General features: G+C 38.8%; 2 protein-coding genes across 3 annotated transcripts in view; both read left to right on the forward strand.

Moving 5' to 3' along the window:
- nphs1 (NPHS1 adhesion molecule, nephrin) overlaps window positions 1-5,145 on the forward strand; it is a 31,226-nt gene extending 26,081 nt beyond the window's left edge. Inside the window, 9 exon segments of the mRNA XM_068323644.1 lie at window positions 236-342; window positions 345-399; window positions 894-979; window positions 3,215-3,245; window positions 3,247-3,337; window positions 3,407-3,598; window positions 3,736-3,786; window positions 4,536-4,552; window positions 5,034-5,145. Of these exon segments, the coding sequence (XP_068179745.1) occupies window positions 236-342; window positions 345-399; window positions 894-979; window positions 3,215-3,245; window positions 3,247-3,337; window positions 3,407-3,598; window positions 3,736-3,786; window positions 4,536-4,552; window positions 5,034-5,145 (742 nt within the window).
- A 5,846-nt stretch (window positions 5,146-10,991) lies between these two features.
- On the forward strand, window positions 10,992-20,603 carry fxyd5 (FXYD domain containing ion transport regulator 5). 2 transcript variants are annotated; one of them, XM_068324246.1, is made up of 9 exons: window positions 10,992-11,154; window positions 12,496-12,541; window positions 14,225-14,323; window positions 14,702-14,752; window positions 15,310-15,372; window positions 15,696-15,725; window positions 15,807-15,881; window positions 17,578-17,623; window positions 18,064-20,603. In XM_068324246.1, the coding sequence occupies exons 1-9, from the start codon at window positions 11,098-11,100 to the stop codon at window positions 18,086-18,088; spliced, it is 492 nt and encodes a 163-aa protein (XP_068180347.1). In that variant the 5' UTR covers window positions 10,992-11,097; the 3' UTR covers window positions 18,089-20,603. The 2 variants fall into 2 exon arrangements, with proteins under 2 accessions (XP_068180347.1, XP_068180346.1); XM_068324245.1 differs by lacking the exon at window positions 10,992-11,154 and adding an exon at window positions 11,161-11,591.
- The last annotated feature ends 15 nt before the right edge of the window (window positions 20,604-20,618 follow it).

Genomic DNA, 20,618 nt, shown 5'->3' on the forward strand with positions numbered 1-20,618 from the left:
GAGTGTAAAGGATGACACAATGAGGCTATATACTGTATTTTCATTAAGTTTATATTCTGTGTGCGTGTGTGTGTGTATCCAATAATTATTGTTAAATTGAGATGCTTCACTTTCACTCCTAAGCTGCTGAGGGGAATCCGTTTCCCAGCAAAGGCTGATTTAAAAAAAAGTTTACATTTATTCCACTCATGTATCTTGAATTTGAATGGATAACCTCCCCTGTTTCCTTGTTCAGTCATGACAAAGATAAAAAAGAAAAAGCTCACTGGATTCAATGGACAAAGGTGGCAACTAGAGGGGATGACACCACAACAGCTGAACTAGTGGGTCAGGCAGAGGGTATTATATTGTTCTTTCTGAGGAAAAACATGGAGCACACATGGATGTTGCAAACCCAAGGTCAGAGTTGGCATGATGATATTTAATTTTTTTTTTATTTCCCACCATTCTATTTGCACTAACTTTAGTGCTACTGACAGTCCTGGGTTACATATTGATGAATCCACAATTACATGACGTCTTACCCTACTTTAATATATTTTTTTACTATTTCCTTCTATGTCACCACTAAATCCAGATTTCATTCTTGGCTTTTCACTAAGCATATACCTGTTTAATGTGTCTGTGATGTGTGAAATTGGGTGGCGTAGTGCTATCTGCAGGACATTACAGTCAATGCTGTCGGCCTGCTCAGGATTTATCTGTGTGTGTGTGTGTGTGTGTGTGTGTGTGTGTGTGTGTGTGTGTGTGTGTGTGTGTGTGTGTGTGTGTGTGTGTGTGTGTGTGTGTGTGTGTGTGTGTGTGTGTGTGTGTGTGTGTGTGTGTGTGTGTGTGTATGTTGCAGGTATGAGTAGCAGACAGTGAGGGAGCACAGTTTGAGTAGTAAATGTGAGCACTGTTCTGCACTGTGCTGTTTTCAGCTGCCCTGCTCACAGCTCTCTAGGAGAAGGGAGGCTAGACATCCAGCTTGTCAGCACAAGTACGGTTTCTATATGCATTTGTGTCTTCTGTCTGTATGAGTTTGAATATTTGGCTAACTGAGCTTCTCTCCACAACATTCATTTTTGTTGAATGGCAAATATTTATACTGTGTTTCTGTATATCTTCCCTCCTTCTTGATTTATTTGAAACTGTTGAACTTTGATTATATGGTAACAACATTATCATCATCATTTTAAAAATCCACAGAGAATTAACACCCAATGCTGCCATTTTTAGCTCATTAGTTTGTCCTTAGGGCAAATTCTCATGGTTCTCGTCAACACACTCACTCCATCATAAAAGAAAAAACACAAATAATTACAGTACATAACTTTCACACAACTTTCCAAACATGAAATGTTAGAGTACTATGAAGAAAGTAATGTATAAAAAGTGCGAAGGGTAAACAGAGCAACAAGTCCACTGTATATGTAGTGTTCTCTGACCTTAACATCTGTATCGATGTCTTAGTTATTTCTTAAGAAAGCATAATGAATGCTCAGTATATGTCAGGTATCAGGTTGCAATTATTATTTTTAGTCTGTCTTCCCGCTAGTGGTCAAAAATCCCTCGAAGCAGCTATAATGGTAAATGCTGAAAGTCAGAGGTTAGGTACATAACATGATGGGATTATATATACACACTTGGCTGTGGAACATTTATCCCCTTGGTTTTAATTAAGCAGTATCTTTCAATAGTTGTCTGCAGTGCTTTGTCCAAGGTTTATCTCCCTTTCCAACAGCATTACAACAGTGTGGGAGGGCCATTGAACATGCAGAATCCTGTAAACTGTAGAGAGTTGTTACTCCTGAGTGTCAGCCCTGTGAGGAACTTATTCCATTGCTTTATCTCAACCTTATCATTTTGCCCACAGCTCTGCTTCACTTCTCCCTCAGATAATGCTGCAGTGATATTTTTGCTCTCCTGGCATGCTTAGAATTTCAGGCTTCAAGCTACTACTCTATCCCTGCACCAGCATCATTATCACCACAGTCCTGGTCTCGGCTAGGGCCCACAGCCATCATTGGACACATTTAATGTTTACTGTAAAGCCCATAAAATAATCCAATATTGGCTGTGTTTTTCACCAGCTGTTTTTTTTTACGTGTGCTGTGAATTTTCATAATTAATCTGGCTCAGTGATAATACATTTTATATGCTTCCTTATCATTTTAGAGCCTGAGAGGAAAAGAATGTTTTTTTTTAGTTTTTTATTTTTTATTTTGTTCTTTTAGAATTGGGCTTTTTGGATTTGAAAGAGACGAGATCGAAATAAGGCTGACCCTTGTGCCCTGACATCTTATGAGTGGAGCTGATAATGGAAATTATTTACTCTCCGAACTGCAGCCTAAAGCTAAGCACAAGAAAGAGCAGCCCCATATGTTTCTGCTCTATCTCTCTTCCGTCATTCTATAACTACAGTATTTGCCCCAAAAATCACCCTTGCTTTTTTCCATGCTTCAAATGTAAAATAATCCCATTTCCTCCACTACCCTAACTGAAGCAGTGGCTCATGTCAGACTGGAGGTCTTCTTAGCACCCTTTGATCTGTCCACAATATCATAATGATCTACAGGTTTTGTTTTCCATTGAATGACTTACTTTGGACAAATCAGCAGTTTAGTTTAGAGAGGGATCAGATATACCCCTGCCCATTTTTCCTGATCATGAAACAAAGCACCACTACAACAATGTTTAGAAATGCAAACTTTCTCAGAGAGAACAAAACCTGAAATACTCTGTAAAAAATCTTTTGAGTCTGACTAAGAAGTTTGGATCATTTTGACCATTTTAACCATTTTGATTGCGTTCCCTTCATTCATTACATTCCAGCGGATATGGCAATAATTATTATTGTATTTAAATAAATCTACCTAAGATTTGTAGTTATTGCACCCACAGACATTGTGTGATCAATATTGCTCAAAAATATGTCAAACATTATATAATCTCAATAGAAATTCTTCCCTTTCTATTTCTATGCTAATGGACATTAGCTCTGAACTCTATTTTACATATTATTGACTTTGTTAACCACTCCAAATCAGAGAGGAAAGCTAGAACGGAGGAATGAACTTAGCGGCCAGCAGACCCTCGTGTGTTATCTCTGCATATGCATCACTCGACTGTCTCCATTTCTTAACACTTGAAGCCCTTTATGAATAGACACTTAAGTAGTGAAGTTGACTCTTGCCCAATGGAGAGCATATTTCTCTTCTTCATTCACCCTCAGATCATCCAGATCCTCCTTCATCATTTCACTTTTGACAAGGACTTGGTCACTTTGGATTAGGTTCCCGGCTTCACATGTAGGTTTCCAGCAGAGGTTTTGTGTAAGATGAGGTTTCAATGGAGGGTGTTGGTTGAAGAATGACACCCTTTCATCGAGAAGTGTACAGTATTTGACAGTGCCCTTGGTTGTCAGATTATGCTGGAATCAGTCATTAGTTTCCTCTACATGGACATCTTTCCTCCAAGAGCAACATGCTTCACAGTCCCTGGTATGCAGCCTGCAACCTTCTACAACTTCTCTGTCAATGCCCACAATGCAATAGGAGAAGGTGACGATACAGACAACAATGCAGTACTGACCATCACCACCAAGGGTCAGTTTGGAGTAAACACAGCTTGATGCTAATCTCACAGGCCTGTACAACTGATTTGATGATCTCTAATTACTTAATAGAAACACATCATACATTCAATTATGGCATGTGAGTTCTGGTATTGTAATTCTCCTTTCTTTCTCTATAGAGAGACCAGAAATACAAGAAATCCCAACAGATGTTGACTCAGTCTTACAGAGTGAGTCTTTTATCACAACTGCATGCAAAAGCTCTAAAAGACTTGTGGGAAATTGCTGTTTGCAGAGTGGCTAGCTTCATTTAGTTAAATCATGTTCATGTTATGCACCTCCAAGGCTGTTAATGTTTGCTCTATGAAAACAGCAGTTGTCATAGCACCCACCCACACTTCGCCCTGTTATTCTCTGCTCATTCAATGAGAGAAAGTGATTGGGTCAGTTTTTATCTTAGCAAATTTCCATATTAAGCTCTCTTTAACATCCATTGTAATGCTATGAGATAATGCATCTAATGTTTTATGAACTAGGGTCAAGCGGACTACCAGCATATTTGACAGTAATGTTCCCTGTGGGTTTTTAAGTCATGCTGGTGTTTAATTCACTGGGATGCTTCTTTGGAGAGAAGTGGAAAAAGAGCCAAGGCCAGGAATATATCACTGTGATGATATATTTTCAACCACAGACATGTTTCATCCATCACTGTCTGTCATTATATTTCTGACTTCTCAACATAATCCAAAGGACATAATTCTAAAACATGATGCAATTGTCAACTCAGTCTCCTCTCTTCTCATCTCTCCATGTCCCTCATTCTATCCATCTATGCTCGTGTCTCATCTTCTTGTTCTAATTCTCTAAGCTTCCACCTCTTGTCATATTCATCCTTCAAAGCTGTCAGTATTTCATCCATATCTTTTCATCCCATCTGCTACCTTTTTTGTCCTTCCCCTATCTCAATGTCTCTTTTTAGTTGTCCTTCACTGTCAGGTTCTCCATTCTCTATCTTTTATTTTTCATTCCTCACCTTCCTCTGTCCTCTATTTTGCATGTATTTTCAGTTTACTTGTCTTTAATTCACTTATCCTCTCAGCATTTTTTTTGTTGTTGTGGTGGAGAGGGGGCAATCAATTTCAGTGTTTGTGAAATGATCTTCTTTTTCTGAAGTTCTAACACCACACAGTTATTTTCCTCATTCTGCTTGCCCTGTAGGTGGTACAGGGAGCACTGTATTGGATGGGAAGGAAAATGAAAACGAGGGGTAATAACAGTTAGTGAGAATATTTGTTTCATTAAAGCCATTGACACCACAATCCCACAAAAGACAGACACCATATCATACTTTTTTTTTTACTAAAACATAGTAAGAAAATAATATTTTGCATCTTTGATAGCACATACTGAGGATTAAGAGATAGGAAATTAATTTCAAAACTTAAATCTAAAGAAAGAATCACATTTGTCCATGTAGGTCCAATCAGTCAACTGTAAGAAACTCCAATAGGTATGAGAGCAGAGAAAACATAAACAACACAGCACAGCACACTTTTCACAATGTCTATGAGAGCCATGCTATGGAATGACAAAAAAGTCTTCTCTGTCTAAAAAGTTGTGAAGTCACAGCTTTTGCCCAAAATAGATACATTAATTAGCCCTTTAGCTGTGCATAGACATGGACCTCACAATTATCATTTGTTTCAGCCAAATCAGTTAAACTAATCTACTATTTTATTTTTCTGTGGTCACATCCTCTTCAAGGCAGATAGGTTCAGTTTGATTTTCATATATATATATATATATATATATATATATATATATATATATATATATATATATATATATATATATATATATATATATATATATATATATAGTATAGATGGATGGATGGATGGATGGATGGATGGATGGATGGATGGATGGATGGATAGATAGATAGACAGACAGACAGACAGACAGACAGACAGACAGACAGACAGACAGACAGACAGACAGACAGACAGACAGACAGACAGACAGACAGACAGACAGACAGACAGACAGACAGACAGACAGACAGACAGATAGATAGATAGATAGGTAGATAGATAGAGATAATATATAGAATTTCCTGCACCTAAATGCAGTGTTGGTAATAGTCACAGCATAGTAAACGGCAACAATTTGTTCTTTAAACAAAACCATAGTTACTGAGCATGCTCCTCAAGACTTTGTTCCCATCCATTTCATATTTAATCATCTCTTCTTTTTTGTTATGATTAAACCATTAAGTCTATTACCATGTATTTTATTAAACAGGAGGTAAAAATGTCTGAAACCTCAGAGGTAGATCAATGAAGGCAAACTTAACCACACCAATCTGAGTGGTTCAATTCTTCTCAAGGCCTGTAGGAAGATAAATGGGGATAGCTACCTGAATTTACTGCATCATCTTCTGCCTGAATGTAGCACATGTGGAAAAGTCATTTATCTGAAGTTACTCAGGGTCAAAGCTGATCTGATGCCATCTCTTCTGTCTCATTCATTTCAGGAAAGGTCCCATTATTATTACCCATCCTGCCTCTCAGCCTACACCCTGAGGAAATACGCAGGCTCTGTGAAAAAATATGGGTCAAATTAAAAAACAACAACAACAGTTTACACCTCACGCCCACAGACATTAGGCTGTCGAGTCAATTAAGAGTTACTGTACATTTGTCTTTATTCAAACTACTGGCAAACAACTGCAATGTGCATGTGTTATTCCTTACCTATGTTTTGTGTGTGCGTTTCTGTGTGCCCTTAAAGACGTCACCTACTGCCCCTGTGGACGCCCACAGCTATCTGAATGAAGAGACGAGGGTTCGTACCAAGACAGTCTCACTTCCTGTCCCTGTTCCCCTCTGCCCTTGCTTAACCCTGGACTGACTCATCACGGGAAGGAGTGGAAACCACCTACACTCCATCAGGTCTGTGAGGAGAACCCCAATTGATGAGACGATCAGAGCTCCTATTTGATTCATTTTTCACAAAAGTGTCAAAATACATCATTGCTTAAGGTGGATGATTTATGGAGTGAAATGTGCAAGCTGGTTCAGGCAGACAACTCGATCTTCACTGCTGTAACACACATATGCGCGACATGCCTCATCACCAAAAGACCCTCCACATTTGGCAGTTTATTGAAGGTCCACCAATTTCCAGCTACTCCTTCTGCTTGTCAATGCAGCTATTCCCTCACCATCACCCCAACATCCACCTGTAGGCTCTGTCCAGGGGGCTCAGGAAATGTTCTCATCACTCCCTAATATACCGTATTCATATGAACACGTCAGCAGGGAGTGATGCAGTTGGAGCCTAGACGCCCTGGAGCCTGAACCCAGACATATTCTGCTGCTGTTGTAATAAACCCATGAGTTCTTTTGACTGAAATTCTACATAATGCAACTGAGCTGAAATCTGACCCTCAGCAGGTCAACAAACAAGTGAGGGATTTCATGGGTGTTCCACAACCAGGGAGAGACTCTGATCTTCATTTGAATTGAGAGAATTAGTTTAGAATGAGAAGAACAGACGAAAAAGTATGTGACTCAAGAGTCACATGCTATCATTACCAGATAGTAAATACATGACTTGAGGATTTAAAGCGATATCTAAGCAATATCTTGTTTCCTCTTGAAGTTCAGCTCAAAGCATCAGTGGGTGAGAAAAACTATGCAGTGGTTTTGACTCACTGAGGGTGGGGAGTTAACAAGAAATAGGTTCAGGAAGAGAGGGTAACGCTGAGTAGCAATCCTTCTGTGGCTACTGCGAAAGAAAAAAAGTATTTTCTTTACTTTGTGACATTCAAAAAATAGTGTGAGGTGAAGACAGTGACTGCGTTTCATTTCACCAACCACATAACAGTTATAATTTTTATTTATAGAATATTCTCTAACTCAGAGTCACACAAAACTGGAAATGAAAGAAAAAATTGAGTCAAAGTTAGAACAAAGGTTATTGTAATATGAGATAAAATCAAACCAGTTAAAAACAATAAGGAGTCTTCAGACAAATTAACAGGTCTGTGAAGCTCTACTAGCGCAGGAGCAATTTGAGCTTAACATTAGTATGCCAATATGCCTGCACTGACAATACTAGCACGTTGATACTTAGCAGATGTGTTATTTATTGAGCTTGTTGTCTTAGTTTATTTAACATATTAAAAGGCCTCTTTGAAACATTTGATAATTACCGTTAAAACAAAGCACAGCTGAGACTGATGGAATGTTAACAGCTTTACAGATATGTCATGAACCAGTCAGGAGATACATCCTGAGGGGACGTGAAGGTTTTCACAAATTCACGTAGCAATCCATTAAGTTATGTCTTCACCCTGTTCCTGCTTCAAGCGTCTGCTTTTCCCTCCAGCACAATTTGTCACATCAGTCTCATGAGTGTACACGTAACCTACATCACAAATCACTGACAGCACACACAGTCCAATGAGTCAAAGAAAAACAGGTATAATCTTCAGTCGCCTCAGTAAAAATGCCCTCCTTCACTTTATTTTATTTTTCAGAAATCCTTCATAATGAATCATTTTCAAAGCATTATTAGCTGTGGAATTATTGAGTTCCATTATGTAAGAGGTGATCACTTAATCCTGATTTGGTTGTTTTTGACACATTTGTCCACAGAACAGCATTCTATTTCCTAAACAGAGCTTGCCTGACTGCCAGGAGATAAATCTCAATGTTTCACTGAGCTGCGTTTCCTCAATTAGGCTCGCTATTCTCCATCATGAGCCGTCAAGGTGTGTTTGTCTCATTACTGAACAATTGTTTAAGTTCCTGTCAAGCTGACTTGCTGTGTTTAAACCAAAGCCTGTACACGATGTATCTTTCCAGCTCAGGCAGGAATGGTAATCTGCTAAACTGAAGGCTTGACAGCTCTACTCTGTGTGTCAACTTGCATTTTTCCTCACTCGCCTCACGAACATTTTGATATACCTGTATTGTGCTCAGATGAATCTCAAGGGAGTTGCGGCATACATGCTGCATGGGTGCCTATTAAAGTCAAAAGAGGAATTAATAAGGGAATGCAATTACCTCAACTCGAGGAGTGTTTTCACATCTTTTTTTTTTTAATCTCACCTGAATGTCTTAATTTCTTTGAAAAACGCATATGAGACTAAATAAAGCTATTGTCACCTAAACAGATTGTGCTCAGTCGGTGGCAAATTTAACACAAATATCTGCAAATCATGCCATGCTGTCATTATCCCAAGTTCCCAACATGATCTAAATAATAATACCATCAAAAGAAATAACTCCTTTTACAAATTCAACAAGGCAGTCAGAGACTGCAAAATCCCGCGACTTACCCTGGCCTCCTTTCAGGGTAGATCAGGGTACCCTGAAAGTAGTACCTGACTAGTGCAAAGAATAGTGCATATGGAGAAGGCCAGTGTGAGTGAGACCATAGAACAAAGCTAGTGCATAGATCAAAACAATAGCTTTGATCTAGGGTCTTACTCACACTGGTCTTCTCCCTCGTCTTTCCGTCTTTATCCGGTTCCTGAGCGTGCAAAAGTTGAAATTTGACCCTGACCTACTTTTCTCAAGGTCAATGTCATCGTCTCAATTTAATCTTCTTTGCTGACCGAGTAATGTGTTTTTTTGTTTCATCTTTCTATCTGCAACGGTTGCGAAGATATTTGGTGGACAAACGAACGAACGAACACATAAACTCTGACAATTAGAATACATCACTGCTTTGAAGCGGGATATAATAGCAATTTACTGCCAGTTATTACATCCCGCTTCAAAGCAGTGATGTATTCTAATTATTAGAGTTTGTGTGTTCGTTCGTCCCTCCGTTCGAATGTTTGAATTGCATTAGGGAGTTTGTGATAGTTTTGTTTTTTATGACAGATCATTTGATGGCAAACATACAGCCTCAGTCATACCACAGAAAATGTCAAGACTTAAAATAATGTTGTATTTCACCACAGAGTAGACATGTATATATAGCTTGGACTGCAAGTTAAACAAGCAGATATTTAGCCTTATTTAGTCTAAAAATGCCACACATTAATGAGCCACACATTTCCCTACCTTAGATTGTAGGCTGAATCCAACACTGCTTTCCTATTTTACCCAAAGGTATACAATACATTTAAAGCAGCTTTCTCTTTTGAATTCCAGTGAAACCCACACTTTTTTCTTTTTTGTATGTAAGCACATTTGAATTCATACATCTACTTTAGCGTCTCATGCATTTAAATGCACACTTCCTCCCACTAAAAGATAGGACGAACATTTTTGCATTCATAAATCATATACAGTGATTCTTAATGAGACGGGTCACTGCTTTTTAAAGACTATATATGGGCTGTGCCTCCATGTATATACTGCATAACTGCTTACATTCATGCAAAAAAAAAAAAGCCTTATGTGGGAAGAAAAAAACATATTAAAGTCTAAAATAAAGGAATGCAAAAATAGGAAAGTAAATGTAATATAATATTGTATGATAACAGACTGTTCCTCCACCAATAAAAGAAATGTTCCTCTGCTAGTGTGCATGAATTTCAGGCTTTTGTCTACTCTAAAATTAAATAATGCTCTGGGTCACAGTGGCACACAGCAATCCTATATAACACTAATAAAAACCAAGAATTTAATAGTATGGGAATGTCCCCGTGGCTCTCGTTACTCAGTCCTTGACTTTTGATAACTCTGTTCTCTCCATGTAACCAGTTCCGGTCTGCTGCCTGGTCACCTACCAGCCCACCTGCCTGCCTCGATGACTTCCCTCCTGCCGACTCACCTACTCAGCCTGGTCATCTGGTCCACCATCTAACCATATCTTTTTGTTAAAGAAATATTTTTTCCCGTACCTAGCGTGCTTCGCATTTGGGTCCTACAGTAAACCGTGACAACAGAGAGATTATCAATCCCATGATAAACAAGCAGAATTGCATCTTTTGGATTCTTGTTGAAAAGGTTGGTCTTTAAAATAAGAATGTGTATTTTTTCATAAGCATGCCTATGTTGGAATATCTTTAATTCAGCTTGATTAAAAGAAATAATGAACCTCATCACTAATAACTGGGAAAAATACATAATTACAGCTTTCCTAAGAAATGAAGTTTAACTTCCTGCAAATACAGCAACAATTTCTTCCGCCGTGGGCATGCAATTCCTTTTTGTACACAAAGGACAGATGGCTCTATGGACAGAAAAGACAGTGAAATCAAGCTGCACAGAATGACAGACAGGCAAAAAAATACAATGGAAAGGAGTATACTGTCAGCAATAAGAAAAATAAAGGAGGAATACAAGCCACAGTGCACAGAGACAGGAAAACTGCAAACGGGGTGAGTGAGACTGAAAAGCTGGAAGCAAAAGAACAAGAAGGAGGAGGCCATGTCACGAGAACGAGTGGGTGAGCGAGAGACTCCAAGTTCAGACAGTTAGATGAGGAAGTGCAGCTCGTAGCACATGGGTGTGGTCGGTTAGCAGTTACTACATCAGTCTATCGGAAGTGACACACAGAGGAAGGCACTGCAGATGATGAGACAGTGGATAAATCCCAGGACTGCAGCACCTCACAGGATGGATAATAAGGTAAGCATAACAGCCTGGATGGATGACCACATATCAAGAGGCTGAGGGGCATTTCGGTGAAGCAGACCGAAAGGAGATTGATGAAGGATGGCAGACAAACGGATGAACAGACAGAGGAGAGTGAGTGAGAGTGCTAGATGTGACAACAGTCAGGCAGGTCAGGCTAGGGGAAGGGGGGGAGACGCCTTCGGTGCCCAGGGGAAACTGGCTCCATCTTGACATATGCTCTGGAGTGAAATGAAGATTGGCATGACCTGCTAATCTGAGCTATCACAGCTCATGATGTCCATGGACACTCACCTGTCACAATGTTCCAAGCCCGGAGGACGATCTGCCACCAGGATAGGTCAAAGATCGAGATTCATTATCTGCTGGGGGGTGGATTCAAAGCGAGCCACAGGCCTAGACGTCCATCTGTCACTCCACCTGCTTCAGCTGTACGTGCTTGATACTTGTTTTTGTTTTTTGTTTTTTTTACAGCTTTGAAAATCATGCATGTTGGACTTGTTTTTTCCTACTTCTGTTTTTCTGAGGTGTTTGGTTCCAAGCTAGGGGCAATATGTTGTGAGGGGGAGGAAAGAGCATGTTTTTCCACTGATTCAGAGAACACAACTCACCAATGCTGGATTTCCATTATGTTAAAAATGTCATTTTGACACATCCTGCAATGCCATTTTTTAATTGGTGACAGTAGCCAACTTAAAAGATTCAAAGAAGTTTGATCAACGGTGCCATGAAGTCAAGCAAAACTTGTGTGGGAAGAATACGTACACAATGCACGTCCTCTATAACTCATGTTTGACAAATGGGAACAGAACTTGTGGTTATGATGTGTGTATCCTGTAAAAATTGACATCCAAAGTAATGGTCTGTTTTCTATCATGCTGTGAGGAGTGTGGGTGCTCCTGTTTGTGTGCATTAGGAGGAAGAAGAAATGCCCATGTGGTACAAAACCTCAGCATGTACTCAGCTTCCTGTCTGGTAGAAATGCACTTGTACAAAATGTTCTCTGGCTTCAGTAATCTGAGCAGATCATTCTGTTACTATTGAGCATTTGGTTAACTTGCACTCATGAGTTGATTAAATATTTGTAACTATAAATAAAGACCATTGTATATTTGTAAGCTTAATATTTGCGCTTTGTGCTCCATTTCATATGGATGTTTTCTTTGATATATGAGGGGCTGTGAGGGTTTTTTTTTCTGATCTTAAATGAAGAAGTTGGGCTTATTTCCTTTTTTTTTGACTAGGTGTGATGAATTGTTACTTGTAAAAACGGTCGTTGGTTGTCATTGTGTGTATCATTGTTTCAACTCCTCATACCCCATTTTTCTCTTTCAGATCTCTTTGGTTTCCGTGATCTCTTTGCTGTTTTTCATATTCCAAGGTGAGGGCAAAATATTTCAGCCAACTTAAAAATGTTCAACTGTGAGTCTCTACAACCCTTGCTGAACAGCGACCTCTCAGCTAACGGTGCTCTCAGTGTTCACTCCAATCAAAAACAGCAGAATGCCATCACATATTTAAATGGACCAAACAGAACCCTGTATTTCACAAAGTGCTGAATTTTGTAAATAATATAGTGTTTTCAGGATGCTCCTTCTACACCAGTTCTTGGTGCTATCACTTGTCAGTTGACCTGTGCGCCTCTATTTACTTTGGGTTACTCTGGATATCAACCATTATGACTGTGACATCAATAAGACTGAGTGGATTGTACCCAGTCAGGGTGTGTTTTATTGTTTAATAGTTCATCATGTTTGGAGGAGGAAGAATGTTTTAGTCACCTTTACTTCCGCAACAGAGGTACTGTTTTAGCCTGAGTTCATTTGCCTTACTGTGTGCAGGCATGAATGAGAGGTATGAATGGAGATTTTATGGAGAAAACAATTCATTACAATTTAGCAATGGTCAAAATCATAATCTGGATTTATAATGTTGTTTTTATTTGATATTCATTACCATGCAAGTCAGAGGCAATGAGTGTAATAATGTATGCCATACCTTCATAATGTCTACGCAATGTTCTACTACACATCAAAGTCTTTTCAAATGAGTATGAAATCCAATGATAATGCTACAGAGACAAACAGCTCTCCATAACTTAGTTTGGTGTTGATTTGATCATAAGTAATGAAATATAGTTTTTGTTGAATAACTGTCAAACTAATAATAGTTTCTTTAACCGCTTATTCTGGAAGGTGGCAGGGAGCCTATCTTAGCTGACTTTGTGTGGGAGGCAGAATTCACCCTGAATAAGTTCATCAAGGTTCACATGGAAAGACAACCAACCATTGACAGTCATGCCTACAGCCAATTTCGAGCCACCAATTCACCTCTGCTGTAGGTTTTGGTGGGAAGAAGATGGAGAAAACAGAGGGAACTCACATAGACACAGAAATCACATATAAATCCAACACAGAAAAGTCCAAGGTCCTCAAGTGGATTTGAACTATCTAGCCCCTCTTGCTGTGATGATATGCTATACAAAATATCACCATAAATTTTAGACAAAATCTTTTTTGCAGGTGTGACCCATACACCTACAGAGACACCTATAGAGGCATGAAAAGGAAGATAAACAGTTCTATGTAAGCTTCCAGTTAAAACCCACAGATAATACATCCAACACGCTAAAACTATGACGGTTTGTTGTAGAAATAAGGACAGCAAGGGAAGCAAGGAAAGTACTGTAGTGGTTTTGTACAGCTGCAGCCCTAATTTGACGGTACTGAGCGAATAAACAGACAACAGCCTCAATGTTCCTCACACAACAGTCCGGCTCTGTTGTAGCCAGAGGTTTTGTGAGAGCTACTTCTTTGCAACTGTGTCACACTGCCCCATTCATAGAACTAATACTGAGACATGTTCTCACTGTTTATGCAGACCTCTCTCCCCTGCAAGGCTGGACGCATTCTCAAAATATGACCTCTGTCACAGCTTTGTTTTAGAGCGACAGGAATGAACAGTGTTCTTTGTTTCATGTAATCTGTATTGCATTGTGGACTCTCCATGAGTTTTCCGCTGAGTTTTGTTGTCATAAATTAAAAAATGTGTTTCCCCACTGCAGTGTCAGGAGCGCAGAGAAACACAACCACAGATCAAACAGAGTCAGAGAGCACCACTGTGGCAAACACTACCAATATGTCCACGGCCCAGAGTCACGTTGGTACCTATCTACCTACCTACGTACCTGTCTGTCTGTCTGCCTGCCTGCCTGCCTGCCTGCCTGCCTGCCTGCCTGCCTGCCTATCTATCTATCTATCTATCTATCTATCTATCTATCTATCTATCTATCTATCTATCTATCTATCTATCTATCTATCTATCTATCTATCTATCTATCTATCCATCCATCCATCCATCCATCCATCCATCCATCCATCCATCCATCCATCCATCCATCCATCCATCCATCCATCCATCCATCCATCCATCCATCCATCCATCCATCCATCCATCCATCCATATTCTTATTGTTGCCTACACTGAACGGCACTATGACTTTATTTGACTATAATAAATTGTTACCTTTCTGTTCCTGCAGCTCACAGTGTCACAACAACAAAGCCACAAACAAACCCCATGTCCTCTGCAGGTAACAATCTCCACACCTGGCCCTCACATACAGTATATGAACAGTTGGTGGAGCCGGTGAATTTGGCTGGTAGATAAAACATGAACACCCACTAGATTATGACATCCCTTCTCACAAACGGGGCTTACAGCATAAGTTCTCATCTCATATGCAGTGTGCTTTAGAATTATGTATGAGGTAATTAAGAAATGTTAAACTCCGTGTCCTCGTTGAGATATAGGAAGAGATATTTCTGCGGCACAGCAAGAGAGGGGGGATGAGAGAGGACAGGAGTGAGAGTGACAGAGACAGCTTTAAAAAAAAGTGTCAGCCTAAATTTCCTCTGAGAGTCATTCCACTGAAATACTCAGAAATTCAATTAAAAATTGAGTTAAACATAGGAATGCACCTGCAATTTTATGAAGGATAATTAAATATGGACTCATATAGCAAAGATGAAGAGTCAATATGTTCCCCTGTATAAAATTATGCCTTTGACTTCTAAAAATGCAGGAAACAGTAACTAGAAATTGAAAAATATTACAGAAACTAATGTGTCTAATGTCTCTTTTTTCCAGCATATACCATGACATCTACAACTGAGAAAACCAAACGTGGGACTTATCGAATAGTTGTGTGGGGTAACTAAAAATTCCATACTCCATAGCTTTAAATACTTTAAATGCCACAGACGTTGCAATTTTATGATTATCTCATTGCAGACAGAACGTATCTCAATTCCCTGTCTTCCGTACAAAATCCGTGGCAGAACAGAGCCCCTCTCCTCTTTTTCTAGTAGATTTCTTGCTTGTAGCGCAAGAAGAAATAAGACATTTGATTCCTCATGCTGTGTTGTCTTACCCTAGGTGTGGTTTTGATACACTGTCAGTAGCATAACAATGGGGCAGTAAATCTATCGTGCTATCTGTGACTCCTGCTCCCTCTCTTTTTTCTTCCTTTTAAGAACCTAAGTGGGATGAAGGTTTCACCTATGGTAAGAGACTGTTTTGTTTGTGTTTCTTATTATCAGCTTCTTTGTCGATAGCTGAGTTTGATTTGTATTATATGCATTCAGATTATGAGCGTCTCCGTCTAATTGGATTGCCCATTGCATCAGGCCTTTTCCTCATCGGCATCATGATCATTGGTTGTAAGTGTGATTCTGACATCCGCCTTTGTGTGATCTTCTCTGCTATTCGTCTGTAACCTTCATTTTTTAAGTGTGCATCACAACACGAAAACTTGCGTCATATTTTCCAGAAAAAAGTTCAAAAACACCTTCTCATTTAATTTTTTTTCGATGACTACATTGTACATTCTCACTGAAAGCATCAAACTGTTAAAAACACCCATGGAATCATGTAGCGAAGAAGAAAATGTGAAATACGTTATTTAAAGCATGTTTTACATTTTAAGGTTTAGCCAGTCTTTGATTTAATTATGGCCTTGCACACTCCTGGCATTCTTTCAATGAGTGTCATGCAGTAGTTACCTTGTTTTCCAAGTTTTATTCCCAGAAGTGTTGAACAGTTGTTGGCACTTATTCCTTCACCCTGAAATCCATCTCGACCCCAACCACCTTGATTGGCTTCAGGTCCGGTGACTGTGGAGGTCAGGTCATGTGATGCAGCACTCCATCACTTTCCTTCTTGGTCAAATAGCCCTTAAACAGCCTGGAGGTGTGTTTGGGGTCATTGATCTGTTGAAAAATAAATGATGGTCCAACTATGTCCAACTGGATGGGATGCCATGTTGTTGCAGGGTGCTGTGGTAGCCATGCTTTTTCCCCCAAAGCATCCCCACATCATCACACCTCCATACATGCAGAGACCATCAGTCACCTTTTCTGTGTCTCACCAAGACACTAGAGGTGAAACTAAAGAGCTCAACTTTGGACTCATCAGACCAAAGCATGGATTTCCGCTGGTCTAATGTCCATTTGTTGTGTTTCTTGGCCCAAATAAATCTGTTGTTTCTTTTCCTTAGTCGTGGTTTGTCAGCAGATATTTGACCATAAAAGCCTGAGGGCTGGTCACTCAGATGAACTTATCCTCAGCAGTAGAGGTGACCCTTGGTCTTTTGTTCCTGGGGCAGTCCTCATTTGAGCCAGTTTTGTCATAGGACTTGATTTTTCTGACTGCACTTACGTTTTTATGTAAAGTTTATACTTTTAAAGTCTTTGGACTTTTCTGGACTGACTGACCTTCAGATCTTAAAATAAAGATGCACAGTTGTTTCCCTTTTCTTTTAGGACTGGTTCTTACTATTTATGGATTCAAATAGGGCTGTCCACTGTGTAAACAACCTTATGCTCCGTAAAACTGAAGGGCCCAGCCCTGTTAAGAAGGCAAGAAAATCTACAAACTAAACTCGACAAGGCTCATCTGTTAAATAGAAATCATTTCAGGTGATGACCTCATGAAACTCACTGTCAGAAGGCCAAAGTAATAATCAGAGCAAAGGGTAGGTAAAATAAATTAAAAAAAACCTATTTAGAGTTATTTCACATTTTTTTTGTTTGCTACATAATTCCATATGTATTCAATCATAGTTTTGATGCCTTCAGTGAGAATCTGCAATGTAGAAAGTAATAAAAATAAAGAAAACCCATTGAATGAGAAGGTGTGTCCAAATATTTGAAAGGTAGTACATTCAATTTTGGTGACTTTCTGGATTTTAGGATTTTAACATTTGTTAAAAAAAAACAAAAACCTTATTCACCTTTTATTTTGACTAGGAAGTGTTGGTCTGGAGTGTGACTTTAAAACTAATTGTCTTCACAACCTTCCAGTGGCTCTTTTATTCCTAGCTGCCCTTCTCACAGCTTTACTTATCTCTGACTGTAGGTGGCAGGTTTTGCCGTCTGTGCAGGTGCTGTAAAAGGTCCTCTAAGTAAGTACTATTTGAATTTTTATTAATTAAAACTATTGAATATTTATATTGTCTTATTGTACAGTATTCCTTAGGTGCATTATTAGCACAATGATGAATGATAAAGACAATGAAAGCTGTAGTTAGGTATTACAGTCTGTGTACATGAAGGGTGGTGGTGCTCACATTGTGCTGTTGGGGAATTTCAGTTGAGTGAGAAAAGTAATTTATATCACAGGCAACTGGATGATAAACAGCAAACAGTGAATTTAGACGTACAGCTCAGCAGAATGCTGACTACAGCCACAGTGATTAATAGAAGATCAATTATGGTGAAGCCATTTGTTAGCTGCAACCACAACCGACCGACTGTAAACCACATTTTTCCTTGTGTGGTTTATTTGTATTTCAGAAATATAAATGACGGTTCAGTCTTTGAATGTCCTGTGTTTATTTTTCAGATCATATCATGTGGTCCGAGGATAAGGACAGAGAGCATGTGTGTGTTTTCAAAGAGAAAAACACTCAACCCACACTTGGCATCGCACGCGCGTGTGCATGTGTGTGTGTGTGTGTGTGTGTGTGTGTATGTGTGTGTGTGTGTGTGTGTGTGTGTGTGTGTGTGTGGACCGACTGTTTGTATGCTGCTTAGTAACAGTGTCCAAACATGTATTACAGTGACAACTGAAAAATCTGGAACCATGACCTGCTTAGTCTCTGTCAAATATTATTTCGACACTTCACTAAAAGTGTTTATTTATGTTGACACATAACGAAGCAGTGATTCATGTTTTAATTACACCTACAGCCATGAAGCAGCCTTGCTTCTAATTATCTTTGCATCTGATAATGCAGCCACCATCTCACAACCAGGATTATTATTAAAGGTTATTAAGAATAGCATCTCATATTTTATAGTCTGGCACAACACTCGTGGTCTGTCAGGAATCTAAACATGAAGCTGGGTAGCTTTTCTCTTCCTGATAAATGTGGCACACTCTTCACTCTTTCAGTCTTGACAAAATGTGATGTTTAGTAAAGGGTGTCTAAGCCTCTTAGTGGCTCTGTGCTTGTAAATGAGTAAAGCTCTAGATTAAACTAGATCCACTGACACATCATCTCTGCATCCATATAGCAGTGAAAAGATGCAGGAACAATCAACAAACTTGTAGGAACCATGCACATTTTATAACAGATTTAATATTCAGAATCAACAAAATCCAGAGTTCAGCATACCTACATAATATACAATGGTATACTGTGTTCGAGCTGCTTTCACAACAATGTGGAGGTCACAGCGCTTGTGCAGATGCCATCAATTCATGATATGCAATTCCTCACTGTAACTCTGAAATATATTATAATATAATACAATACATACAGCATGGGTTAATCTGGATACACAAGTGCAGATGAATATAAGCACTCAATATTAAAGTCCAATTGTTTTTTCTGCAATACAACACTTAAAAATATTTTTCTACAAAATGTGTTTTGACAAATAACTGACTCCCTCATTCCAAAATTGTATACAAATAATTTCCAGTTAAGCAGTGAAGAGAAAGCATCATCTCTTAAACCTCATAAAGTATATTTAAAAAAATCTAAAATTCATAACTCAGTAAATTTGTAAGTAAATACAATATAGTTTATATTAAAAAATTTAAATTCAGACAAAACCTTTAGTATGGTGGCCCCGATAGCAATACAATAAGGGACATTAAGTGAGAAAAGATGACCAAATGCAGAAAACTCTGTTCTGTTCTGTTGTTTTCTGTATTTGATTTCTTGCTTCAAACCTTTATAGTGTTCCCAAGTGGTGTCAGATGGACAATGATGTTTTCTTAACTTGCTCTGCGCTTTCTTCAGGACAAAAAAAGTTTGGCTTCAAAATGACACAACATTTAATTTTCTTTTTTTTTTACACATATAACATTTGAGGAAGAAACAAAGCTATAAGCAGCTGCATTTTATGTCATTGAGATCTTTGGTGTCACAGTAGCAATCTTTTACAGGTGGAAATAACAGGGTTCCTCACTGTTGTGGAACATTCCATGTGTACATTTTGAACAGCATTGGTGTTGTTGGGTTGTTGTTTGTCCACCCATGGTGAACATGGATATGTAGGTTATTACGATATAACAAAAAACTGAAATGTTTTGTACTGGAAGTTTGTCTAATTGTCCTCCATTTGAAATGCTGATACATATTGAACCTAATTGGGTAATGCTACATGTTTTTTTCAGAAGTAATACATAGCTTACACAAAGGTGAATGATAGAACAAATGCACAAAACAACTAAAATAGCTCAACAGAGCTCACCCATCCCTTCATAAAGTTCTCTGCAAATCAGTTCGGCTGATTTGCTTAATTAGGGAATATGTCCAAAAACAAGCCCATTAGCAATGCTGGAAAATGTAATAACTGTATCTGTCCATTAATTTGAATCTGCCCCCAAATTTAATAGGATATTTCTGGCAATATCCCAATCCTTCTATTAAGTTTAATGGAAATCTATAATAATCACATTTGCCAATTTTTTTCAGTTAAATAAATCATCATTTCAACAGACTACAGTCACTTTGCAGGCCAAACAAGATGTGACTACACATTTGTTTGTGCTGTGAAATCTGGCTACACTGGAGCAAAGGCCTTCCCCAGCATCAAGAATAACTGCAAGGGACAGTGACCCAAGTAAGATTCTGCTGTAACAAATCCAGTGTTTAACCTCTTGCAGCACTTTTGTGTTTTTTACTCTGACATATTGTCTTGTCAAACACGAACATATTCCCTCGTCCGTCAACCTCTGCTGCAGAAAGTTCTCTTCGCCATAATGGAGCAAATCAGAGCTCCAGTCCTTCTGGTTCTCTGACAGAAAGCTTTTTTGTATGAAATGAGTGATTTCCATTTAAATTAAAATGGGGAACCCATCATGGATGAAACAAAGGTGTTGTAGGCATTTCACAATCATCTCACGATTGTTTTGAAATATGAGAATGCCCCCCCCACCCACCC

Source organism: Antennarius striatus, chromosome 9, assembly GCF_040054535.1.
Source record: "Antennarius striatus isolate MH-2024 chromosome 9, ASM4005453v1, whole genome shotgun sequence".
NCBI classification, from domain to species: domain Eukaryota; kingdom Metazoa; phylum Chordata; class Actinopteri; order Lophiiformes; family Antennariidae; genus Antennarius; species Antennarius striatus.

Excerpts from the sequence above, each read along its gene's own strand:
- fxyd5 (XM_068324245.1), top strand. The coding sequence starts at position 11,463 with ATGTTCCAAGCCCGGAGGACGATCTGCCACCAGGATAGGTCAAAGATC. Across the intron at positions 14,753-15,309 it reads AAACCCCATGTCCTCTGCAG|CATATACCATGACATCTACA; the intron begins GTAACAATCTCC and ends TCTTTTTTCCAG. Across the intron at positions 15,726-15,806 it reads GGATGAAGGTTTCACCTATG|ATTATGAGCGTCTCCGTCTA; the intron begins GTAAGAGACTGT and ends ATATGCATTCAG.